This window comes from Channa argus, chromosome 13, assembly GCF_033026475.1.
Source record: "Channa argus isolate prfri chromosome 13, Channa argus male v1.0, whole genome shotgun sequence".
NCBI classification, from domain to species: Eukaryota; Metazoa; Chordata; class Actinopteri; order Anabantiformes; family Channidae; genus Channa; species Channa argus.
The window spans coordinates 11,703,663-11,730,193 of NC_090209.1; the positions used below are offsets into that span (position 1 = coordinate 11,703,663).

The 26,531-nt window shown below is 39.5% G+C and overlaps 4 protein-coding genes across 17 annotated transcripts in view; 2 read left to right on the forward strand and 2 right to left on the reverse strand.

The window, feature by feature from the left end:
* LOC137139180 (cyclin-dependent kinase 17-like) overlaps positions 1 to 7,737 on the forward strand; it is a 38,706-nt gene extending 30,969 nt beyond the window's left edge. For 8 of the 10 annotated variants that reach the window (XM_067526073.1, XM_067526079.1, XM_067526083.1 and 5 more), the window contains 8 exons: positions 145 to 265; positions 906 to 1,003; positions 1,139 to 1,244; positions 1,556 to 1,598; positions 1,700 to 1,790; positions 1,871 to 1,948; positions 3,413 to 3,534; positions 5,155 to 7,737. In XM_067526073.1, the coding sequence (XP_067382174.1) occupies positions 145 to 265; positions 906 to 1,003; positions 1,139 to 1,244; positions 1,556 to 1,598; positions 1,700 to 1,790; positions 1,871 to 1,948; positions 3,413 to 3,516 (641 nt within the window). In that variant the 3' untranslated portion in view covers positions 3,517 to 3,534; positions 5,155 to 7,737. The remainder of the gene's footprint in view (positions 1 to 144; positions 266 to 905; positions 1,004 to 1,138; positions 1,245 to 1,555; positions 1,599 to 1,699; positions 1,791 to 1,870; positions 1,949 to 3,412; positions 3,535 to 5,154) is intronic. The other 2 variants (XM_067526075.1, XM_067526082.1) reach the window with 1 other exon arrangement.
* Positions 7,738 to 7,865: 128 nt separating this feature from the next.
* Positions 7,866 to 10,570, reverse strand: parapinopsina (parapinopsin a). Its single transcript, XM_067526087.1, has 5 exons — positions 9,735 to 10,570; positions 8,922 to 9,012; positions 8,604 to 8,841; positions 8,273 to 8,515; positions 7,866 to 8,167 (listed from the first exon to the last, which is right to left on the reverse strand). Exons 1-5 carry the CDS (start codon positions 10,120 to 10,122, stop codon positions 8,030 to 8,032), a joined length of 1,098 nt encoding a protein of 365 aa, XP_067382188.1. The 5' UTR covers positions 10,123 to 10,570; the 3' UTR covers positions 7,866 to 8,029.
* Positions 10,571 to 11,532: 962 nt separating this feature from the next.
* On the forward strand, positions 11,533 to 18,201 carry ddx20 (DEAD (Asp-Glu-Ala-Asp) box polypeptide 20). The gene is made up of 11 exons (XM_067526059.1): positions 11,533 to 11,760; positions 12,202 to 12,296; positions 12,749 to 12,917; positions 13,013 to 13,127; positions 13,291 to 13,433; positions 13,567 to 13,705; positions 13,814 to 13,872; positions 14,241 to 14,323; positions 15,039 to 15,144; positions 15,464 to 15,565; positions 15,671 to 18,201. The coding sequence occupies exons 1-11, from the start codon at positions 11,565 to 11,567 to the stop codon at positions 16,852 to 16,854; spliced, it is 2,391 nt and encodes a 796-aa protein (XP_067382160.1). The 5' UTR covers positions 11,533 to 11,564; the 3' UTR covers positions 16,855 to 18,201.
* A 147-nt stretch (positions 18,202 to 18,348) lies between these two features.
* The window catches only part of LOC137139178 (A-type voltage-gated potassium channel KCND3-like), a 93,015-nt gene continuing 84,832 nt past the window's right edge, over positions 18,349 to 26,531 (reverse strand). For 3 of the 5 annotated variants that reach the window (XM_067526068.1, XM_067526069.1, XM_067526070.1), the window contains exons 5-8: positions 24,160 to 24,192; positions 23,957 to 24,049; positions 22,142 to 22,401; positions 18,349 to 20,747 (exon numbers count right to left, since the gene is read on the reverse strand). In XM_067526068.1, coding sequence (XP_067382169.1) covers positions 20,573 to 20,747; positions 22,142 to 22,401; positions 23,957 to 24,049; positions 24,160 to 24,192 — 561 coding nt within the window. In that variant the 3' untranslated portion in view covers positions 18,349 to 20,572. The remainder of the gene's footprint in view (positions 20,748 to 22,141; positions 22,402 to 23,956; positions 24,050 to 24,159; positions 24,193 to 26,531) is intronic. The other 2 variants (XM_067526072.1, XM_067526071.1) reach the window with 2 other exon arrangements.

Genomic DNA, 26,531 nt, shown 5'->3' on the forward strand with positions numbered 1-26,531 from the left:
TAATTTACACACTTCATTGCCAACAAATATCATGAGTTCTTATAGAATGCTGCCTTGTTTTTCACACATAGTACTCTGTGTCAACACATGTAACAAAGGCAACTTTTGCATAATTTAGGGACCACTTCATGTGTTTGAATTCAGGTCTGGCACGAGCCAAGTCTGTCCCTACAAAGACCTACTCAAATGAAGTTGTGACATTATGGTACCGACCACCAGATGTGCTTCTTGGCTCCACTGAGTACTCTACACCTATTGACATGTGGTGAGCAAAGACAGATCTACAGAAATTATACTGTTTTAGGGAAAACCACCCATGTTTGTCTGACATTTTCGTTATGTCCTTTTCTTAACATTTTACTTTGTCTGAAGTGATTCTGCTAATTCATAAATCCTTTTCCCAAAACTGCTATTGTTGTTTTAAAACCCGGCAAACTAGCATTCACAAGTAAGGTGTAAAGTTCAGACACTGAGTTGGGAAGAACTTAGGGATGCTACTGAATCCTATAACTTATTTTAATCTCACATTCAATTTGATATTATACTGCTTAAAATACTCTTTTAATTAGTGTATTTAGTACTTGAGCACACTGTTTAATTTATGATAGAAGCTGTGGGGATCTTATTAAAAAGCATACTTTGTTTTCATGGTATTGTAGAGATCATCTTTATTCATATTGTATTGTCATAATTTTTGCACTTCAACTCATTTGTTTACTACAGCGTTATCTGTTGAACTCAGTACAACATCAATATGGCTCTATACTACAATCTCAGTTAATATGACATAAGAATTTTGAATTATGGGTTGACAAACCAGTACAAACACCACGTCAAGAGTAACAACCTCCCTAGGTGTTAATTACTAATTTGTGTTAAAACACTGTTTCTTTCTCTTTGTCCAGGGGTGTGGGCTGTATCTTTTATGAAATGATCACAGGCAGACCTCTCTTCCCTGGATCGACTGTGGAGGATGAGCTCCACCTCATATTCCGCATCCTTGGTAAGAAGATACCTGTTGAACTGAAATGAACACGTGTTTGAGTAAACTCGTGCTTTTTTGTTTAAGCTTGCTCGTGTGTGTGTGCGCGCGGGTGTATGTTTTCTGCTCGTATTAATTGATCTTTCTTTTCAACAGGTACTCCAACAGAAGAGACTTGGTCCGGTGTCACCACGAGTGAAGAGTTTAAGACATACAATTTCCCCCAGTATCACGCAGAACCCCTCGTCAACCATGCACCCAGGTGTGAATGTGTGGGTGTATGTACACACAGCCATGAGCTTGTGTGTGTGTGTGTGTGTGTGTGTGTGTGTGTGTGTGTGTGTGTGTGTGTGTGTGTGTGTGTGTGTGTGTGTGTGTGTGTGTGCGTTTAAATTGAATGACTGTAATTTGCCAAAGGAAATATGATAAGATAAAAGATTGATTTTCAAGTGAAACTCTAGTCATTTCTGCCTTGAAATGGAGAGAACATTACACTGCTCTGTACAGCTTATGTCAGCATTTGACTCCACTGAAATTCTTTCTTCACTTTCTGTTTTGTTTGCTGACACACAGGATAGACAGTGATGGCCATGACTTGCTCTCACTCCTTCTACAGGTAAATAAAATGCATGTATGAAAAATCAATTTTGAGATATACACTGTATCGCTGAAGCACAGGATGAAAAGCTAACAATCTTTGTCACTATATGTTTCTAGTTTGAGGCTAAGAAGCGTATTTCCGCTGAAGATGCTCTCAGACACTCATATTTTAGATGTCTTGGGGAGCAGGTTCAAACACTGGCTGACAGTGAGTACATAGGGTCTCGTTGGACATACACATGTGATACAAAAACATGCAATGACTCACTAGCCCTCTGTTGTTTTCAGCTGCATCCATCTTCTCTGTAAAAGACATTCAACTCCAGAAAGATCCGGGAAAGAGATCCTCAGCTTACCCAGAGTCAAGTAAGTCCTCCAAGATAGAAATATAGAGGGGAGAAAACAGGAAATGAGGAACCCTCAGTCAGAATACAATAGAGCTTAGGTCTTGCTCCCTGCATCTTCTTCCTCTCTCTTTTTTTTCTCTGTCAAGGTCTTTATTTGTTGTTATTTCTCATCCCACTGTTTGGTCATACATGTCCCACACAGTTTCTCAGTTTATTGCCAAATTCATTTTCCCACCACATAACAATCCCCAACTACTATTTTAAAGCTTAACTACAATGCATGTATTTTAAATAGAACATTCAGTAGGACCTACTTGAGTAGGCCATTTCTCACTTTTATTTAATTTAAGTCCATCCATTGTTGAATACCTATATCATTTACCACTGTTCATTGTGAAGGGGGAACATAAAATGCTATTTTTAGCCAAGCTATTGTGTAGCTCTATGGTTAGTGAAAACTCAGCCTACCAGCAACTTGCAGAGTTATTATTGTTTTATTATTTTGACCTGTGGCTTTTGCCAGGGTCTGTTAGAAGTGTATAATAAAAACATTAAGGAAAAGAATGAAATTAAAGAATAAATAAAATGTGAGTGTGAATAGTTGTCTGTGTTGGGCCTGAGATAGACTGGCAATACGTCCAGGGTGTACCCCGCCTCTTACCCAATGACAGCTAATACGGGCTATAGGCCCCCCGCGACCCTACACAGGATAAGCGGTTACTGTTAATGGATGGATGGAAGATTAAATAAAATGACCAGTGTGTCTGGTAAACTATGTGCACTGCAAAATCAGACCACCATCAGCCACGCTTAAAAAAACTGTACAGTTTTCTGAGCGTAATGAATTTGTAAAATTAAAATATCTAATCTTTATAAAAAATTGTATTAACAATAAAAGTAAACTCTCAATTCATGCCCAAATTAAATAAACTAAATAAAAAAAAAAATCAAAGATCCCTCTTCTTACTTGAGGTTGGGTTAAAAGCATTACTAATACAAAGCCTCCAAAGGAACACAAATATACCCTTCATTCCCCCCTCATACCACAGGAGAAGCTAATACAGACAATCAACAGTTTTTGGACATTAATGATCACAAATTACTTGGACATGAAGCTGTAGGACATAAACTTTAAGTTCAATTATGACTAAATGGTTGTGGAGTTTTATCTTTGAGCAAAGGTAAGAGTTCAAGAAAAAGTTCAACAAAGCATTTAAACTGTTCTTTTTAGTTTTGACCTCAGAAACTACTGTTCATTAAATGTGCATTTCTGATATCTGTCTTGGTCTACGTGTGTTTCTTTCTTTCTGCTTCTGCTACCTCGCTGTCAAACTCTCCTTTCTCTTTGTTACTCATTCTCTCTTGTTTTCACAATGTTCATGTTTTCCTTAATCCTTTCTATCTTCCTTATGTACCCTACTCCAACTTCTCCATAACACATTAATATTTCCAACCTCCTCTCCTCCCCTTTAATCTTAAAAAGTGATGGCCCATAAGCTAGGGTCAGCACCCTCGCAGTACTTCCAGAGAGAACCAGCCAATCCCAGGTCTCAGAATCACAATCTCTCCTCCACTTCTACTGGCTGAGTGGCCCCTACCATTCTGGTAAATACGGTCTCTTTCATTCTGTCTGTCTTCTGTTAAGCCACCTTTCTCTTTTTTTTGGCCATTACCTGGCCTTTGTTTTATTGTATGCCTGCAGTTGACCTTTGTTTCAATCCCAACCTGCTGATCTGGAATCCATGCATTTCCTTGCTTTCTATTGTTTTTGTCTATATTTATTTAGTAATTCTGCTCCTTCTCTGCATTCTTGTTCCTGTCTGCCTTCCCTGACCTTTCAAGCCCTTCACCCACAAGCATCATCTCAGTATCCACTTACCTAATCCTCTTTTTCTGAAAGTGAGACACTCCCACTGTTTCTATAGGGGATAAAGGGGGAAGAATGTAAATGTAATGGAAAAAAAGTCTGTGACCTGAGATTTGGTGATTTCTTAAAATTTCTTCATTTGCAGTCCTGTTTAGGTTTCTGCAGCGAGAGATGTAGTCTGTATGTTCCGTTTGTAAGTGAGGATGTGGTGTAGTGTGTTTGGTTTGCCTTTTAAGCATGGATATGTTTTTTTGTTTTACTGTGTGTCACAGTTATTGGTAAGTGTGATTGAGGTTAAACAACATGCAATATTACAGGTTTGCAGAACTATATAATCCAACTGTTGTCTTGGCAGTAATAATAAGGCACTAATGTATATGTCTCAGATATCTGTCCATGCACCGTTGTGTACATTAGGTCTTGGGCTTATGGTTTGTTGTTTGCGGCATCACTGTGATTTTAAAATTACTGAGGTCATGAAATTGATGGGAAATTTTCTGGGTCCATTGTTCAGCTGAGTAACAGTAAACAGGAGTAGATACAGGAGGAAATGAAGACTGAGAGAGGAACGTGTAAAGTTTAACATGCAACATAGGTGCCCAACAAAATCACAATATTATATTCCAAACCTCCCAGGACCCTTTCATTTTTGGAATTGTTGTCATGTTTAACGTGTCATATTTTCTTCTAATTAAAAAAATAATAATAATTAAGAATTTGCCTACACAATAGTCAACATCTGTAATTTTTATTTATTTTTTTGTGGGTAGCAAATTTTCTTCACTTGTATAAGGTCACAACTGCAGAGCCCTGAAGTGAAGTCATGTTTCCGCATGCATGAAGAAGGATCCATTCAGAAATGTTTATATTTTTTTTATGAGCCAGGCTGTAAACCAGACGCTTATGTTGGACCTAACTAATGCTTCTAATGCAATTGGTTTTTCAATCAGAAGAAAATGAATTGATCACCTTTTGATTGATCAAAACAGTTTATCACTTGTGTCCAAAATGTGAGGATCAGTTAAGTTAATACTAGAGTCAATATTTTGACATTTTGATTTTTGATCAGACACAACAAGACATTTAATTACTTCACTGTGATCTAAAGGCAATCAGGTTTTTTCTTTTTTCTCTTTTATAAACTGAATAAGTAAGCATATAATAGTCAATAAAGATTTTTTTTTTTTTTTGCAGCTTTGTGCGAGTTTTTGGCCTTACAATGTTTATTTTGCATTGCTGGCATGAAGTGATATTTACAGGTGTGCTGTGTATGTTTATAAGTCAAACACGGAAATCTTTTTTTTACAACTGTCTTTCTCTTCCTCCCTTCTGTCTGTTTCTCTCTCTGTATCTCTCAGCCCAGGGGAAGAGCAGGAGGCAGAGTGTGTTGTTTTAGTGCTGGCAGGGCAGCTGAGGTGAGGAGTACAGTGGCACACAGAGCTGTCTTGTCAGACATACACTCACTGACCCTGACACATACACACTGAATGATCGACACACACCCTGCTGGATAACCACACACACACTGAAGAAGAAAACACACGTCAAAATGAAAAAACCTTAAAGAACTAAGGAGGAGGATTTCATACTTGACTAAAATATAAAGAATAATTTCAACCCCAAAGACAGAAGAATAAAAAGTCAACAGAAGTGCGTGATGCTGGAAGAAAAGTGGGAGAACATATTCTCCTTGCTGCTATGACCACTGCTGTCCAGAAGAGGGCAGCATTTCGGGAAGCGGACTGGCTGTTTTTGAACAGAACCTGTTCCAACGGAGAAAGAGTGAAAATGGACATCATTCAAAAACAAAGAAACAAAAACAAACCCAGTGAGTTTGTCACATGCTTTTATTCTTTTATTTCAGACTGTTGCTGTACATAAAAAGACTGATCTGTAGAATTCTCCTTTTTCATAACACACTAAGCAGCCTGAATCCAAACTTCTGAATATTGCACCTCAAACCTAGATTCTTGCCTAACCCTTTGACCCTTTATACATGATCTTTGAAAACAAACTATCTCTCTCTCTGTCATTCTCTATCAAATACACATGTATACAGTAAACACACAAACTTGAAAATTCAGTTTAAGTTAGGAGTGTGCAGATCATCTATGTTTACAGAGTTAATCTTTAGCACCTTATTGTCCAGTAAAGGTCAGGGTGGCTGCCATTATGTTACCTCATCGGTCACTTAAACAGAGTAGGATGTAAGGTACACACTAGATATTAGAGTGAAAAAGAATCAAAGTATTAAACCAAAAAAAAAAAAAAAGATTCACTTAGCGTAGAGAAAATTTGACAGATGTTTTTGAGACCACCTTACGACAATAAAAACACTTACTCGCTGCAACTCATAAAGTCTGTAGAAAACACTACGCTGCAGATGCTCCTGTTTCGGTACACAAGAAGGTAATCATTGAAGGATAGAGAGGCAAAGGAAGTGTACAGATCCTCACCTGCTTATTCTTAGACACCCCCTCTCTCTTTTGCCTTGACTCAAAAGTTTGTCTTGATTTGTGATGTACAGGTGTCCATATTGAATTGTTCTCTTTGCACCTGATTTTACCTCTTTGGATTATGAGTAGACGACCAATCAACAACCCCACCTTCTCCTGCCCAACTTCATGTGCATTTATTTTGAGTCTTTTTAATTTGTATATATGCTCATTCTTTTTACTTGTCAGAAGCAATGATAATTCCAGGATGCTGTTCTCAGTCTTTTACTGTGTTCCCACCAGAACAGATGGCGACTGGCTGGGGACGTGTTGCACATTCCTTGAGCTCAGGACTTATTGCTAGTGTCGTTTAGTGAATGCTGTAAGATACAGCTGCTTGTGTATGTCTCCCCAGGTAGAGCAGAGTATGCTGAACATGGCCTAAAACCTTTGCAAAGCCGGTTCAAACTTTATGTGAAGAAGTAGAATCATTTCTCTGCATTAACCTGTCTGTTGTCGACTTGCCAGTCTCGTTTTGACAATAGTTGCTGTTCAAAGACTACCTTACCCATGTCTTGTCATCTCTTCAAACATGCTTGTGTATTAAATGCTCGGATGTGAAATAGCTGCTGTTGGAAAAGGTATACCTCCAGTAGGTTTGAATCTAGCATGTGGTGTTTTACACACCAAACACCACATACAGTACTTAATGACTCCAAATGAGTCTGAAGACTGAACCTTAAATAAGATAAAGACAGTGACAACACTCAGACACACTGTTGTTTCGTGCTGTTATTGTTATAGGCTGCCAGAAAGAACAGGACCAAAGTCAATCCTCCAAGCACCAGGTGTTCAAGCACACAACTGTTTCGATCAGTTGACATGTACTGTAAGTATGTGATGGCCTCTGAGTGTAGGTTGGATTTCCTGTTCCTCGGGCACTGACCTCAGGTCACTTCAGCAGCTTCCGTCTCACAGTGGATTCAAAAAGGTTGAAATAATCTGATGTCTGTGTCTGTCAGAAGGACTACTTATTTACCCAGAGTGTGACAGTATGTAGCATGTACATAGATGATCCTCACTCTGTATAAACTAAAGTGTACAGGTTTGATACAGCTATTCACACTCTGGCTTTTTTCTTTTGGCTTTTCTTTAATGAAAGTCATAGCAATATTTCTGTAATTAATAAAAGCCAAGGTAATAGGAAGAGTATCAATTGTGTTTATTTAGAGAGAGGGAATGACTGTGAATGATCAAGCTGTGAGACTTGGCTGAAATGATGGCAGTTCTTTTATTTACTTTTTTGTTTGTTTGTTTGCATCCAAAAGGCTGGAGTGTATCATCTTGCAAAAAGTAAAACAGATGCTTAAACTTTTTATCAATGAAAGCCATAAAGGTCATATAAAAACAGGTCTGAGTGTGTGTGAGGGGTGTGTACCATATTTCATCACAGACCTTAAGTTGCAAAGGTGATATGCACACCTAATAAAAATTAAAAATCCGGAAGCAAGTCTTGTCATAAATCTTTTGAAACTACACAATGTACAGTAAGTGTCTTCCCCTATAGCATAAACTACACTCCATGTACTGTACCTAATCCAGACACTGACTAAAAAGTTTAAGGAAATGGGGATTATATGGAGGTTTTTGATAATGACACAAACAGAATAAGACATGATGGCTTCCTTCTTTTTGCATGTCTGTCCATGGCTGCTTAAAAATCTTTTCTCTGTGCCCAGTGTAGGGGAGGTGGGGTTCAGAAGATGTGGCGCTATCTCAGTATATTTACGGGCATTTCTTATTTTAAAGATTCTTCAGGGGACACCTTTTGGGGTTTGCTGAAAGAAGCAACATTGGTCTCACCCTCAGATATTTGTGGGTCCGAGTCCCATGGGTTCCATCCACACAGGACAGTGGGGACAGCATATTCTCGAAACTGAAAGTGCACACATACAACACACGTGGTAACAGGTCAAACAATCTGTTTGATTATATATATGCCTGATTCCCTTTTATTTCTCTGTACATAATAAATGATTACCTGTCTGTTCATGAAAACATATATCAGGGGGTTGTAGACAGTGCTGCTTTTAGCCAAGTAAACAGGTATGGTGGCAATGATGGGGTCTATATATAGACTGGAGTCCATAATGACAGCAAGGGCCATGGAAGCATAAGGTAACCACGTGACTAGGAACGCCAACACCATCACCACTACCATCCGTGCCACCTGCACCTCCACGCGGTTTGTGCTAGCAGTCTCAGACACCTGCAGCCTGGTCACCTGGGACACCAACATGCAAGCAAACATTTCATTTCTATGATATCAATGCAGTCAACAAAAACATATGTGCAGGTTGTCTTGTCCTGACCTGATGGAGGCTCCACAGGAGTCGTGAGTAGGACACCATGATGATAGAGAAGGGCACAGCAAAGCAAAGCAAAAAGTAAACGATAACATAGGACACGTTTCCAACATCCCGGCTGTACCAGTTGGGGGCACAGGAAATGCGGACGCCCTCCAGCTCATAACTTCCCCAACCAAACAGAGGTGGAGTGTTCCACACAAAGGACCACACCCAGGACAGTACCACTCCAGTTACTGCATGTCTGTGGAGAATAGAGTTGGTAGGTCACATGAAATAGTGAATCACTTGTTTAGTCTGTTTGATGCTGAGGATAATCATTACCTGGTCCTAAACAGGACAGCACCCATGGGATAGCAAACCACTATGTAGCGTTCCACAGAAATTATTCCTATTGTACACAGACTTGCTATACCTGGCAGAAAAGAAGGGAGACGTGTGCTTTAAGTACATAAGTATCATAAGTAGGATTGTGCTTTTGCTATTGCAGCCCTTAAATTATGAAACAGTTTACTTCTGAATTATACATTTTCCAAAGAACTGGGATATTTTAAATCCTTGCTTTTCCTTGATACATAGAGCAGTCTGATAGTTTCCTTTTAATTATGGTTTGACATCTGTTTTTTTTTTTGTTTTTTTGGGTTTTTTTTTTTTTTTTGCTGTTTAATTTGTTGCAACGATCCTACTTTGGCTTTACTTTACTTTATTTATATAAAAGGTCTTATTTTTTGTATGTAAAGTGTAATATATACAGCATATAGTGTAATATATACAGTATGTATCTATATATATCTATATATATATAGATATATATATCTATATCTATATATATAGATATATAGATATATCTATATCTATATATCTATCTATCTATCTATCTATCTATATATCTATCTATATATAGATAGATATATATCTATATCTATTAGATATAGATATCTATATATAGATATAGATATCTATATATATATGACCACCCACGAAATCAATAACAAAAAACGTTTTATTGGTTGGTACTTTGTATTACTATGGTATTAAAGTGCTTTGACATTAACCAAGTATTTGCACATTACTGTACAAGGTGAAAATAATAATGACATATTCAAACTCCTCTTTGTTTGGACCAAACAAACTTACCAAAAAAAGCGACAGCAAAGGCCTCTAACACACAACCAACATGTCCTAGGCTGAAGTATCCCATGGCACTGGTTACAGTGGTGGGCAGCCCTCCAAACACAGCACAGCCCAGGTCACATATGGCCAGGTTAACCAGGGCGTAGCTGAGGGGCTGCCTCAGCTGTCTGTGCCTCACTGTCACCACAATCACCAAAATGTTGAGGACGATGCCCACTACAGAAAAAACACCCATGATCACGGCCAGAACTGTGTAGCCAGTTGGAGAAAGGAGTTCTGCACTGACTGAGTCGTTTGGTGACAAGGGATTTCCACGGAGGGTGTCTGTCTCCATTTTGCTCGGTGTAGTCCGTGTGACTGACAGATTGTAGTATGGAAAACCCAGTGGCATAGGTTGCTCGTGTCTTAAAATGTGTCAGTGGTCCATCTAAAGTTCAAAACAAATCCAACTTACGTCCAAAATATCCACGAACAAGAGCTTCAGAAAAAATAAAATGGACCGAAATGAGAATCAGCAGTTACGTTTGTGAACAGCTCTACATATACTGCATGTTTGCTGCTCTGCTGCTGCTCAGAAGAGGAGGTGGAGATGGGACGTTCTTCATAAGCCCATTAAGTGGAAAGATGTTATAGATCATGACATTTCATTCATGAAAACCAAATCCCAAGATCCCAAGATCCCAAGATCCGGATTTTGAAGGCAATAATTCTGTAATATCCTGTAAGACTGCACTTTCAATGATTGCTGGTTTTACACTTGCCCCTCACTAATGCAGCTGGGATTTAGCAACACACTACAGGGTCTAGGGTTATATTTCAACGCATGTCTGCTGGTTAAAGGCACAGAAGGAGAACTGCTGTTTTTTAATATCATACCCTTTGTTGCATAGGCATGAAATCTGTGCAGCACAGCTTGATCAGACACTGCTTTTGTAATATGTTTCAGAGTAATGGATGGTATGTTTTGATCCCTGTCAGTGTCTATGAACTTTACGACCTTTTAAATGGGTCAGGCATGAAGATCAACTACAGTGGATTTTAAAATTGATTTTTATTGCACAGGGCCACATCAGTAGGGCAAACACCTGAGCATCAGTTTAGACCCAGTGTCTAACCTACTGTGTCTGCATACAGTAATATTATAGGAAACTACATTCCTAAGAATTAAACATGAAGACATGCAAAGGTAGAATGTACCTTCATATTCTTCTCTTTATCCTCCTGCTGTTCTGTATTTACCTTCACACATCCAAAAAAAATTTTTGCTTCAAAAAGCTCATTCCTCTACTGTTTTCTTTCAGTACCTACATGGTTAGTTGAAAAGCTTAATGGCTTTTTCAAAAATCTAATCATCAATGAAGCCATTAGGTGAAAATTATTTGTGACCTTTTATAAAGGGTTAGAAATTGCTATCCATTTCAGTATTTCTGTAAGAAAAAATTGTTATTTTTAATTAGAACACTATGTCACAGACCTGGCTATTTCACTTGTTTAGTGTTTACATGAAAGGAACTGTGAATTACTGTAAAGACCTGGTAAATGCAACCCCCCACAGAAAAAACAAAATGACCATAATGATTTAAAACAAAAACAAAAAAATACTTAACCACAACCGCACCCTTTCAAGCTGCGATGTAGGGAGGTGTCCACTTTTTTCTTTTTATTCTTTGACTCAGACAAAGAAAGACATCAGTCTTTCTAAACAATATATGTTTTTAAATCAAACCTCAGCGTAACTCCCCTCCAGGTCACCAGGGGGCGCTAACGACACATGCAGCAGCTCCGAGGCGCCTTTAACGAACTGAGGTTCTTCGCCGGGGTTACACACTCAACATGGCGGTCTCCGTGAGGAGGGCAGCTCATGACATAGACAGGAGAAAGCGGACTGATGATGTGCTTCTGTCGGAGGGGATCGACTTCAGCTCCCTGCTGCTGTCTCAGGCGGTGCTGGACGGTCTGTGTGCCGCAGGCTTTCAGAAACCTTCCCCGATCCAGCTGAAAGCCATCCCGCTCGGCCGCTGCGGGCTCGGTATGTTTGTGCCTCTGTCAGTTGTAGGGCTCTAAAGAGTACAGTGACGGCTGAAGTCAGCACCACCATCATTGTCTTTAATGCCACAATAATTTCTTCCCATTAGTTTGAATAATTCTTTAAAAAAAAAAAAAACTTACTAAACTTCCAAAACGCGCTAAACATATCCCCACATAGGAAATGTAGTGACGTTTTTTGCAGGTTGTGTGCATTGTGCAGAAACTCTTGCCTGCAGCTGTTTAGCCGAGAGCAATTATTCACTGTACTTGAAGTAAACACCTTTGATTGGTCAGACAGACTTAAACTGTGGATATGAGGAACTTGATTTTATGCAGCTGATTAGGTACAGAGACACGAAGCATCAATATTGCCTCCAATCAAGTTTAATTAGCTGCACAGGCCAATTGTGATTAATGTGCAGCCGCCACTGTGTTGTTTCAGATTTGATTGTTCAGGCCAAGTCTGGCACGGGAAAGACCTGCGTGTTCTGCACTATTGCCCTGGACTCTCTAGTCTTGGAGAATCCTGCGACTCAAGTGAGTGTATTTCATCAATTGGAAACAAACATAAATTGTGTAATATTATCAAACAGTTTTAATCTTAGTGTTTAATTTTTTCTTGTATGTACAGTAGTATCTTAAGGGGTCTTCAAGTTAATTTTAAAAGGTAGAATGGAAAACAAGTTTTATTTAGAAGTTTATCACTCTACTAAATTTGACCAACAACAGATGGTCATAAGAAGTAATCTCATTGGTTTGGGATCTTTATTCTGATGAGTTTAAGCTGCTTGCTGTCAAAAGTATAAATGGAAAAGGACGCTTACTGATGGAAACTGATTTCTTGTTGATGAACAGGCTGTACTCTAGTTTGCTATAATCTTATTAGCTATTTAATCATTGGAAAATTCCGGACACCTGTCTATCGTTAATCTGCTCCTAATCAAATGTAAGTGGTTATCAAACTTTCTTTTTTTTTTGTCCCCTTGCAGGTTCTTGTCCTGGCTCCGACACGTGAGATAGCAGTTCAGATCCACTCGGTAGTGATGGCCATAGGTTGTGCCATGGAGGGCCTGGAGTGCCATGTTTTTATCGGGGGCAGGCCTGTCAGCCAAGACAAGCTTCATCTGAAGAAATGCCACATAGCTGTAGGCTCACCTGGTAAGAGCCCAGTGGAATATTATTATTAATACAAGTTAATAACCCTTTTTATAATGTTGTTTGTGTTTTGTAACTGGGTTAATTTACGTACACAGGTCGTATCAAGCAGCTCATTGAGCTGGGCATGCTGTCTACCACTGCCATCAGACTCTTTGTTTTGGATGAGGCAGACAAGCTGCTAGAGGAAGGCAGCTTCCAGGAACAGATCAAGTAAAATAAAATTTTTAAACATAATGTGCGCTAATGAGTTGCATTATAACACCAGGCTGTTGTCCTTTCGTAGCAAATGTGTGTAAATGAAATAATGTCTGTGCATTTACTAACACACACACACTGATGCTCTTTGAATCTCCTTTTGCTTGTTGTTCCTCAGCTGGATCTTCTCCTCTTTGCCTGTAAACAAACAGATGCTTGCTCTCTCTGCCACTTACCCAGAATCACTTGCTCAGTATCTCACCTGCTACATGAGAGAGCCCACCTTTGTCAGACTCAATCCCAGTGACATGGGCCTTAAAGGTAAAAGGAGTTGTACTAAGAGCAACACTTATCACTGTTAATACTAGAGGGGAGGTGTTACGGGGGATTGGCTCATCCCCTGTCACACTTTAATATTCTCTCATGTATGTTGTCCTTTTGTGACCCCGGTTAGGTCTCAAACAATATTACAAGTTGCTACAGTCCCATCCCTTACCTCATAAGGTTTTTGAAGAGAAGGTGCAGCATTTGCTAGAGCTGTTCAGTAAGATCCCATTCAATCAGGCCCTAGTGTTCTCCAACTTACACACAAGGTAACACCGTATTTTGTTACACCCTGTCCTGTTCAGTTATTGTTGATTGTGTATGTGGAAAGCGATGCTGCGTCTCTGTGAAACAGTTGCTGGGTGATTCTTCCACAGGGCTCAGCACCTGGCAGACATCCTGTCCTCCAAAGGCTTGCCTGCTGTTTGTATATCAGGTGAGATGGGGTGTGGATATTTGTGGGCACTGTAGTATGGAACAGAAAATAAACTCATAGCAATTTTAACGGTATCTCAAGAGCTCAGTAAACAAGAGTTATTAAGTTAATTGACAATGAATCTGAGATTTTTTTTCTATTGTGAAAGTTTTTTACAATATCTTTGAGCCCAGTTTCATTTTTTTGAGTTGTCCAACCAAAACCTAAATGAGCAAAGATACTTAGAGGAGGTTAAAGTTGCTGTCTTATTTTTCTGTTGATCAACCAATGGAGTAATTGTTACAGTTTGTCTTTCTGTTTGTGAATGAGAGAACAACCAATGAGAGGTTTTAGTTTTCAGTTATTGTGACAGTGTCTCACTTGTGCAGGTGGTCTGAGTCAGGACCTAAGACTAGAGGCAATGTCAAAACTGAAGCACTACCAATGCAGGGTGCTTATCTCCACTGACCTGGTGAGACATTTTATGGCGCTCCCTTCCCTATTGTATGAGCCAACCAGGGTTTCCTCTGTTGTTTATGTTATGTACTGTACTGATGCTGTCATAAGTGACATCATATGGCTTTGATGTTGCCTTTTGTAGTTTACCTTTTTAAGTTTGTTGTCCAGTTGTCAAGGAAACACTGCATAGCAAAGCTTTTGTTAGAAGAGAGGTTAGTTCAGCTCAGCTACATATTCTGGTTTGATGAAACGTGTTTGTGAGATTACTGTTCTTAAACTTTTATGTAAAATTAGTCCGTCATCGGCTAAGTTGAGAAGCAAATGCAATAAATGTTCAATGTTCATCATTGAACTAAACACTACTTAGCAAATAATGGAAGGAGAAATGATCTAGCTAATGTGAAAAAATGATAGGCGAAACCAAGTCTTAAGGCCACTTCGCTTTGCAAAGTCTGATAGCCACAAGAATGGTCAAGTTGGCCCAGCCTGAAGAGCAAGGTACATCGTTTAATGGAAGATGACTGCTTCGTGTGGAGGAGGTGGAAATCAAACAAAATAAACAGAGGAAACTGGTTGGCTCATACACCTATGTTCCCCATTATTAGTGTTTATCCTTTATCACTTTATCTAAAGGTTCTATTTTTATAATGTTGTACTTTAAATGTTTTAATTTTATGATCAACTTTTGTTCTTTCTTCTTTGGTTCTCTGCTCTTTCTTTTATGTCAGACCTCAAGGGGTATAGATGCAGAGAAAGTCAACTTGGTGATAAACCTGGACGTGCCACAGGACTGGGAAACGTACATGCACCGAATTGGACGGGCCGGTCGCTTTGGTTAGTCTCCAGTATTGAGTGGTTATAGCAGAAGCAGAATGTCAGAGTCAGCCACAAGCAAGTTTAAGTATTTATAATTGTCACTTGGCACATGCTGACACTGCCCATGCATACAGACTATTGGTAGACAAGATACATTGCTATTACAGTATATCCTCTGTTTCATTCATGTTTTGGGGATAAAGACGTGTTGTTCCCATGTTTAGTGCCACCTGCGTCTCCTGATTGTGTGTATGTCTGTACCTGATATGTCTGGCTAAACACCTCACATACTGCACTGTATGTAAATGAGGTCTCACCAGTCTGATGTTTTTCATAGGTACCCAGGGGCTCGCTGTGACCTACTGTTGCCATGGTGAGGAGGAGAACAAGATGATGGCCATTGCTCAAAAGTGTGGCCTGACCTTGTCCATATTGCCATGTGAGTCCCGTTCATTTCTGTGAGGAGTTTTACATGCTTCGTGTCTTAACGTATTCTTCTTAGATGAATACTGTTTAAGGTTGAACAGTGTTTCTTTCCTTTTAGCCACCATAGAGCCTGGCTTGATGGATGAGCCCTGTGACTGGGATGTGTGCACTGAAGCTTCCACTGCAGGCTCTTCATCACAGGTCTTCCCCAGAAGAGAGAAGAAGAGACATGTAAAGGCGGACATCCCTGTGTTTGCTTCCATCGGGGATGAAGCTTTAGAGCACAGTAATGTAAGAAAGCAGGAGAAGACTTATCCGGCACCTAGGCAAAGAGCGTATGGTGAAGGGAAGACCAAAAACATATCCTCTACAAAGGATACTCTCCCACAAAGTCCGCCTCGGGCTCCACCGACTCAAAAAGACCTGCAAGACGCTCTGCCTAAGATCCCTCCCCTCAGCTCCTTCAAGAGTTGCAGGTCAAGGTTTATAACATTCAAAGAAGCTGAGAGAGACTTTCAAAGCTTCATCACCACCGGGTTGGGGAGATCAGTGGAGGTCATCAGGGAGTTCAGAGGTCGAGAGGACAATGACCCCAGTGATCAGAATGGTCATATAGAGTCCATCACACTTAATAATGATGGTGCTCACATTTTTACCAAAAATGGACAACACTGCAAATCTGTTGTTTCAAATTTAAGTTTATGTTCCCTTTCTTCAAGCTCCAAATCAGACACAGAGGAGACCCAAGAGGATGATGAGACCGAAGGAAGTTCAGCAGAATATAGAGCAATTACTGAGACAAAAGCTACACCTGCACCCAGTGTACCTAAACCACAGGCAAGTCCCCCTAGATCTAAAGGTTTTACTTCCTCTGCACCCAAAATACACCAAACACCGTGTGGTTCAACTGAGAGAACATTGTCTCAACCTGAGAACAGTGAATCTGTGCCAAATATTAGATTGAGCTTGGAAACCAGTCAAATAGCTCCAGAACAGACTAGCAGAAATAATTCAAAGAAGATGGAAAAAAAGACTCAGGAAAGTTTCAAAGAGTTTCCAAAAAAGATGAAGACCGAGCGAAAGAGGGGCAGGGACAAAGGAGAACAAAAGGAGGAGGAAGAAGAAGAAGAGTTGACTGCTGAAACTTATTGGAGAGCCTGCTATAGAGCCTGGAATGATTACTACGCCTCCATGTCGCCTTTGCAAGTGGAAGGTTACCAAAGATACTACAGCGTAGCTCACAACTGGTTGGCAGCTTATCGCATGAACGCCGTCTACATGGAGGAACTCATGAAATATTAACATACTATTCTGTTTATGCTGTTCTGTGATGAAAAAAGTTTTGGAATAAGCCACAGTCTAGCATCGCTATACTAAAACACTGCACATACTAAAAAAAAAAAAGTATTTTCCAGTTAACGTGTGTCAAACTCTCCATTGCCTGCAACCGCTTATCATGTTTAGAGTCCCAACTCTCATAGGGCAAGAGGAAAGGTCGCTTGTTTGTTTCAGGTCCGGTGTTTCAAGTAATGCATTAGTGTTTTTTTATTTTTTTATTTTTTATGTTTAATTTCCCCTCACAATTTAGCCACTGCTCTAAATAGATGTTAATAGGGCAAGGTAAAGACAAAGAAAGGGCCAAAGTGTGCAAATGTAATCACTTCAGCCAGACGCAGCAAGGTCAGACAGCTGATTACTGTCTCATCAACCTCTACCAACCATTTATCCAATCAGTGCTTGGTAAAATGCAAACGCCCTTCAGTAATTACATTTAAATCGAGGGCTTTACCTGCAAAAAAGAGATTATATTAAAGGAAACACAAATCGCAGGTGAACTTATGTGTATACTCTGGAATGAAACAACTGCACATAATAAAACTTATGGATGAGATGTTGCTCCTATCCGACAGTCCTAAGATTAGTCTTGGATTTATTTAGTAAGTTGTGCTTCTGTTGTGTTGGTTCTGTTAGACCCAAGAACCTGCAGAGAAGCAAAAAATGTGCTGTTGCTCAGCATGGCTGACAATGACTTCCTGAAGTGCTCTCGTATTCACCGTCTAAGTGTTGTCTTTCCTCCAGTTACTGGCAGAGCTGGACACGTCAGACATTGTTTGTGGCAGAGATGTTTATCGGGCGTTTCACAGCCGGGACACAAGACAAGGTCATAAATAATATATCCAACACCTGACAAGATACACAGCAGTACTCTCAACAACAACAGGTGGCATAGGAGGGCAAAGCAAAGAGTGAGAGGAAAAGTGACTGAGCTTAGAAAATAGACAGTCAAAGAAGAATACATAACAGAGAGAGAGAGAGAGAGAGAGAGACACAATCACAGACCTCTGTTTTTGTTTGTAAATAAAAATGCAATCCTTTGACACTTTGAGCAGAAATATACTACATAATCATTGAAACAGTGTCAGTGTGAAAGAGCAGCTGACACAAAACAACCTGTCTTGAAACAGGGAAGCAAAGAAATTAATCACATTTATTCACTGTCCTAGCAACAAAAAGTACAGGGAACCTCACTTCTGCTGTTGCCTATGTCATATCCTTGTTGTTTTCCATATAAATGTATTTAATGCTGTGACTATGACGTCAATGTCTTTTTCACTAAACCCACTTTTCAAATTACACTGAGAAAAGCTCTGCCTGTCTGCGCTCGTTGTCTTTTTTCACTCCAGGTAATTTTCGCACACTTTGACTTAACACTAATATTGCTTCTAGGCAGCTGTTGTCACTGTTACACTGTTACCAGCAGTAATACTACATCACTACTAAGAATAAAACACCCTGTTCCAACTGTAGAATTTTTTGGTTTCCTTTAGGTTACACTAACCTTGAGATCAGAGAGAACTAAAGCACAACAGAGGAGACTAAGGGACCTTGGGAGTTCTTGTGGAGTGATATGGTACAAAAATGCTAAATATTTCCACCCAAATGGGTTAATATGATATGTGTTAATTGTAAGTCTTAGTATAAAAGCATGTGAAAAAGCTTTCAGTGTGTCCATCTTAAGGTAATTAAATACTTTTTTTTTTTTTTTTTTTTTTTAAATACCATGATACATTTTGCTGCTAGTTCAGTCATTTTAAATACAATCTACTTTTACAGGAAAAACATCAGCTACATATGGGCAGATATAACATTAGACCAATTTCAGTATTGCTTCTGTAATATGCTCCTGGCTGATATGAACAGTATGTTGATATACTGCGGCATCTCTAGCCTTGTCTGTGTGCTCTTGATCCACAGCTTTTTTTTTTCATCCATGTGTATAAGAATTGGGTACTCTGTCTCCTCCACCTAAAGACCGACCTAACTACCTTTGGAGCTATTGGAATCAGAATGACATTCAAGATGAAAAAGGCCAACAGAGGCATCAGCTAAAAGGTCGCCGTCCATAGTTACAAAGGTCATCTTTGATGGGATTTGATGAGAAGTAATACTGAAGTTACGCCGTTGGTCAGTGAGTTGAGAGAACAGACAGAATTGCACATGTTTTTGGTGACACATCTGTGGAGGGCGCGTCCAGAGTCGTCCGGTTCTCTGTGGTCACCATTACAACAGGCCTCCCTGTTTTAAGTACTCCAGAAGATAAATAAAATCTTTTGAAACACCAATGAGGACAAAAAGTACAAACACCAAGTTTTCCTAATCACATAAAATACACATACTCAACAATTTTGAAAAATGCCCGCTGAGTTGGGGGAAGAAAAAACGTTGACAGCTAGAAAGACTACTGAAAGCATACTGTTCACACAGGAGGTAGGGATACAACAGGACAACAACGAGAGAGAGAGAGCGAGAGAACAAGAGGACAGCTTCACTGGTTCTGCCAAACGATGGTCAAATATTACAAAATATTCTATTAACAATATTCACAAAGAACTTGGGTTCAGGACAGATTTGTGTCTGAAATTCTCAGCAAAATGCCTTGTGCTTTTACTTGTGGTGGTTTGATTTGAAAATATACTCTTATAGTTTTTTTTTTTTTTTTTTTGGTTTGTGTTAGACATTTAGTTATCTGAGGTCTTTCAGACTCAGAGAGTCAAACAAGGAAAATAAGTTTGGGGGAAGGGGTATTCAGAAAGCTATAAAAACAAATCTCTTTTACTTGAGCAAAACAGGCACATTATGTGTAAAAGGCTTACAGCTGAGAATTTCAGATACAAATATGTGCAATGAACCCTTCAGAGTGGCAGCTTGTCAAATATACCATATACCGATCCAAAGAGACTTCCAGAAGAATCGAAACACAAGTTTTCAATCAACTGAGATTTAAACACACTCACACACACACTCTCACAGGCACATACCTCCTACCCAAAATGTCACAAGTCCTCTATCTAGCAAAAAGTCACATACAGTCACTTACAAATATGAAACTTATATTTCATGTTTGAAGGATTTTCACTCAAGTGGAATAATATCAGACCTGAAGAGGAATGGTGTCATATTTATCACTCAAATGGTAAGTGGACCAAAATGACACAAAGCAAAAGTGCATCGTAAATTATCATCGCATTATCATCGCAAATTAGTGGCAAAAAAAAAAAGGTTTTAAATATTTCTTGGTCTTTTTCATTCCCTTTGAATTTGCTTTCTTTCCCCTTATGTCTCCAGCTAAAAATATCATAAGAGTGAAACTGAAGTGAAAATAGTAAATGAGGCGGACAGTGACGCATGACCTACTCTGGGAACTCATCTCTGACATGCAGGCACACTGTCACTCACTTTTTAGTGTAAAATGACTCCCTTAACACATTCCCCACTCTTTCATCCACACACACGCCCAACCACTAACATGAATAAAGTGTATGTTGTAAAAGCCATCCTCCGTCTGTACAGGGAGCCCATGTCATCACAGTACATGACCAGCAGAGGGCAGGCTCCACCACAGCCAGACTAGGACTCTGAAAGCTTTCTTCGCCATCATTGCCAGTCCTCCTCTGTCCCCCATTCTGTCTCCATGAGTCTTTATATGTCTTTCTGTGTGACACGCCTGCATTCTCAGTCTTCACAGTGCGGACACCTTCACAATGTTCTGGTGGGTGGGGCCTGTGGGCAGATGAGTGTCGCCCTCAGGAGTTGTCACCGGTGGTGTGGGAATGCTGATGATGGCTGTGGTGATCTGGCTGCTCTGGCAGTTCAAGCATGCGGGGTCATCTACGAGCATGTTCAGACTGGAACGGCTGTAATGAAGGGGGAGAGAAAAGAAGGGATTAGAACAGAGCTACAGGATGTGAATATTGCATTAGAAGTTAGTAGAGCTTGGGGGATAATGTACCAGAAAAGTTCTGGTTGCGATAAAGTGAATGAGAAAACCTCCTTTGTTTTCTCACAAATTCTTCTCAGCCTTCAACCAACTGAGTTAATCCCATGTTTCACTTTCAAAAGGAACAAACCACAGAAAATCCTGTGTTTTTATTAAATCTCTTTCAGTGTAAATTGGCCAACGTAACTTCTTCAATCTGGAAGGTCCATTAAACTGTATTTTCAACCTTGTGTATTGTACTTGTGTTAAACCCACTGTTGCATCAGCTCCTTATCTGAAAAGTTTGTCTTGTATGCATTGTGTTTTAGTAGAAAAATCAGACAAAAGCTAAGCTGCTTGACTAGTGTTCATATTTCAGCACTGTAAAGAAAAGCCACTGGGATCATGGTCATGCCAGTGCAAGCAAAGTAAACATTACCATTCTCACTTAATGACTCTGTATAATGTTAATGGGATGCTAGCAGTGCCAAACCCCATCTCCACGGCTCTACAGAGCTTTCAGCAGCTAATGAAATGGATTTCTGCCTTTCCTAGCAAACTCCAGAGCAACAAAGTAAACAGTGACTGGTGAAAAAATTGAGTCTTGAGTCTCCAACAAAATGTTTCCCTCAGGTGTTTGTGGACCAAGCAAAATTAAAAGGATGCAAAAATATTCAACATACAATTGTCATTTGGCTAGAAATCAACTCCACTGGGATGCTCATGTTGCTCTGTGTGTCCTTGATGTGGAAAATAGCCTGTTGTTTACAATTATATATTACATTTATATTACCATTATAAGCCGTTTTGAATCGAGTCTATGTACTAAGGCCATCTTTATGGTTCGTTGAACCTTACTGGTTCGGGTTTGTGTTCCACTGGTCATGACATATTCTAAATAAATGCTAATTAAAAATTACAGCCCTTCTCAGATTCACAGATTAATACTATTCAAGAAATAGATTGTTTTAGTTAATGTTATGGGGACAGGAAATTAGTTGTCATTAGTTACGTGTGGCTAATTGAGGTCATTTTAGCTGGTGGTACTAAAATGTTGCACTACAGTACAGATTGTGAAAGGCTTGAGAGAAATGTGATTTTTCAGTGCATGACAGCCATGTTTTCTTCAGTGCATTCTGAATACAAAAACCACAAAGCAAATTGGTTATTGTAAACTGAGCACACCAGGGAGGTTAACATCATTCTTTGTCATGAATTGGGCAACTCCCAATAATCACCGCACATAACAATCTAATTATATACAGCAGTGTGGGAATAACCAAGGATGTGTTTAAACTCAGAAACAGCACAAAATCAGAATCCTGATCATACCTGGTGCTGAGTGGCTGGATGTGGATGGTGCTGAGCTCCTGCAGGCCTTGTTGGTGTGTATGCATGTGTGTCAAAGGCTGTATATGTGTTGGGGCACTGGCATTCGGTAAAGGGGTGTGGTGCTTCTTGCCTCGGCGGGTGCAGCACGTGCCCGTCACGCCATCCTGGCTGGAGAGGGAGGGGCTTCGAGATGGATAATTCTGCAGACCCGCCTCCAGGTAGCTCTGCTGGTAATACTGCTCATCCACAAACTCGTGGTTCTGCAAACAAAAAGGAAAAGGAAGTGGATGCAAGCAGAGAGAGAGATAGATAAAAAAGATGTGACATTTACAAGATTTATATTTAGGACTATGTACTGTACAGTTCTTGATATAGACATTTTGTGATTCACAGCTTGGATCAATAACTCCTCTGTAATGGCTATGTGTGTGGTGTGTGTGTCTGCGCAGTCCTCCATACTTTCAGTTCCTTCCAGAGAATGTGAAGTTGATTATGCTGTGTTAATTGCCAGGGGACAAGGGAGCCTCTTCATCTTATGTATCTCCATCAGATTTATTTGTTATAAACAATCCTTCAGCCAAACAAAAGATATGCAAGTAACTGATTCTAGATACTGATGCAGGCACAGGTAAACAGACTGTTTACCTCACAAGATGGCACCTTAACAGTTAAAACAGCGTGACATAACTTCACATTATGAATAACCTATATTTTTCCAAAAATGGATGACATGGCTATGTGAAAAGGGGCATTTGTGGTGATGAAGCCAACTGTGCAGTTCCCACCAGCTCTATAATGCTTGTTCCCTGATCTTCCCTGATTTGGCTCAATCTCACTATTCTCTGTAGTTTACCTGTGCAGCTGCAAACGGCAAAGTTAGAGACTAGCTGTTCAATATAGTAAAGCATTTTACAGCTAAAAAGTCAGATGGGGAATGGACATTTCAAATTTTCACATTTTTACCTTTTATTCTGTGTTTTTAACTATAAATTTATTTGAATACTATTTCATTGTTGATAAGTGAAATTCCCTTCGGGGAAGAATAATCTGTCTATCTATCTATCTATCTATCTATCTATCTATCTATCTATCTATCTATCTATCTATCTATCTATCTATCTATCTATCTATCTATCTATCTATCTATCTATCTATCTATCTATCTATCTATCTATCTATCTATCTATCTATCTATCTATCTATCTATCTATCTATCTATCTATCTATCTATATATCTATCTAGCATTGCTAGCTAGTGGATGTGTACAGTGGTATAACCCTGGTGATATGTCTGTGTTATGTTTCAGGCTAATTTCATCTGCCCTTGAGTGTCTAGAAGTAGGCTGGATTTAAATAATTGTTGGTCCATTTTTGCAAACATGCTGTGTTCACAATGAAATGGTGTGTGTGTGTGTGTGTGTGTGTATGCGCACACATCTGATTTTTTTATTTGCTATCTTCTGAATAATGCAAGGAACAGAAACCGACAGTGCTTCCATACTGTATATAGGCAGACGAGTGTGCCATAAGGAAAATGTAAGTGTACAGGACATCACGCTACAGTGGGCTCCACTCATCCATGCACTTACAAATACTGTACACACATTGTCACTGACTGTCAGTTACTATCCCCTAATGAGCGAGCGATGACAGAAATGTATGGATGATTGCACATTAAGAAGATTTATACCAAAACAGATTTTTTTAAATATCCACAAATGAAATGTATGTGATCCTTAAAAAAAGTACAGTGTTTTCATTTTTTTAGATTTAATGAAGATAAAAAAGGCTGAATGTGTGTGTGTGTGCACTCACAGTGGTTTTCTCCAGACAGTGCAGCAGGTGGTGGTGCTGGCTCTCTAATAGAGAAGTAGACTTACTTAACCGATGGTCAACCTCATTGGAACTCTATAACACACACACACATACACAGAAAATAGTAGTACCATACACCATTTTTGTTTAAGGAATACTCTAGTCAGATGTGGGAGGTGTGCGGCTGGCTGCTGCTTCAGTACCTGATTTGAAAAGTTCATCTTGTATGGAAGTTGCTTCAGATGGAGAAGGAGACAAAAGGAGAACAGACAGGTAGAGCTTTACTAGTGTTCATAGTTCAGTACTGAGAACAGCCGTCAGGGCCACAGTCATGCCAGTCGCACTATGGCAACATTAGCCTTTTGACCCAGTCTGTTAACATCAGCGGAGCGAATGCGTTGATCCGGAACGAAGATTTCTAGCACAACTTACCTCTAATGGATGTATAGTATGTTCAACTCATATAAAAATAAAAATTCCCATTGTGGCATTTTGCCTCCCAACTCTGTTATATCAATGCTGGCTAAAGGCCACTCGGTAATTACTTGTTTTCCATATTCCTTTTTTTTTTTCATGCATTACTTGTTTATTTGTGTGTGCATCTGTGTATGAACAAGTGTGTGCTATTTCTAGTTCTGTGGAGGTTTGGATACCAAATGTATTTCTGGGCAGTGGTGAGGTGGGTCAAAGTGCATTAAGGGCTAAAGAGGAGCTTTGTGGATCCTCTATGACCAGCAGCAGTAAATAATTGAAACATGTGACTGTGAATACTCAGCAGTTCATTTATTTCCATTTTTCAGTCCATATGTTTTTATAGATCTTATATATGATATTTGTAAGGCTTTTGATATTCTGTTTATTTTCTGTACATGCTGTTGCTGAGGTAACATTCAGAGCACATGTCCTTATAGTTGTAGGGGTTTCAGAATAGCTAGTACCCAGAAAACCAATACTCTGGAATATTATTATTCTTAGTTGTCATAATAGGCTAACGGTAGCTTGAGCCATGGAAGATGGTCTATTCTGTATACTGCAGAAGGCTTTCATTGTTCTTGTCAGATGGGTTTTATATATATACAGACTTTCAGTGGGTTGCATCAGTGTTTCCCAGCTGAATTTGTAGATGAGATGTTTGTGAAAATACCAAAGCCAAAAAAACACTGCCCTGATCCTGCATGCTCCACAGTACAGCCAAAAGGCAACCAAAACGCCACGTTTGGAAGATTTGTAGTAAACATTTTCTGTGTGTTAGTGCTTGCTGTAACCACAAACGTCTTTGCTGAGAGGGTATTTTCCTGCGCTGATGAGTCGACTTAGCAGTCGCCTGTGTTCATACTGCTTATCTCTAGCTAACACAGCAATAAAACTCAGTTGTTTGCTCAGAATTATTTCCACCTTTCTTTATACACGCAACTACATGATCGTATCAGCAGTCTGTTTGGAGGCGGCAATGGCTCACCACCCGCGTGTAGACCATACTGTAGATAGTGGAAACAGCTTGGTCTTTAGAGCAACAAAACACACTATGTCACACTGCAAGGTGCTGTACACGTTGTTAATAAAAAGCTGCCTTACAATTATTCTTAATGTGGACAACATTAGCATGTTATTGTACTAGCACATATACTTATATATTGTATGAGCTCCTGAATTCTTGACTCTGCATATAGTTGTAATTGCACAACATGGGAAGACGTTCTTGTTGTGTCTTTAATTCAAGACGGTTGTAATACTGATTCAGTACAATGTTTGAAAAAATACACACACTGATCCAAAATGTGATAAAATTGCGCTGTAGTTGTCCCAATGAAGCAGTGGGGACCCTTCGTAGTATATGGCATACTGTTAACAATTCATACAGTATAAAATGTATTTACATAAATGACACAAAAAGCAAAAAGAAGTGTCTTGTCTCTTAGTATTTTGCAAACTTTGATATTTCCTGGAAAATGTCCACTTCAAGAAGTAACATTAAATCAAGCAGATTCATTAGCCAGCATTTACTGTGCATGTGAGCTTAGCCCATCTACACAACATACATACTGGACTGTATATATAAAACAACATTACAGGCCTTGCAGTGTACCATGTCTGAGCCACTATCCATATGAATGTAATGCATTTTCAAGCCATAGCTTGACTATCAGCATTGGTGTCATTCTGATTCTTTCCTCAGCTCTATATTTGAAGATCAAGTGAGAGCAACAAATACATATAGAGAGAGCTGGGGAGGGAGGGAGGAGACTTGTTTTTGTTTTTGCACTGTGTCAGCCTCAGGCCACTAAAGAGCTTGTGAACTGCAAAATTTTGGCAAAGCACAGAACATCCTTGAGTTGTGTTTACATTTCTTGCTGCATTGCCTGAAGCCTGTTCCCCAGCTGGGCAGCTGGGCTCACGGATTCTGACATTAGAAGTGGCGCTTATTGAATGAGATCACAGTTAGCTGCATAGATGGGATGCTGGGTGCATTCTAGGAACTGAAAATTAAAGAAGGCACAAGCAAAGCCTGCATCCAGTGACTTAAATATTGCCTGCTCTAAAATCCTCAGAAGTATTTTTCCAAGGAGATGAAGAG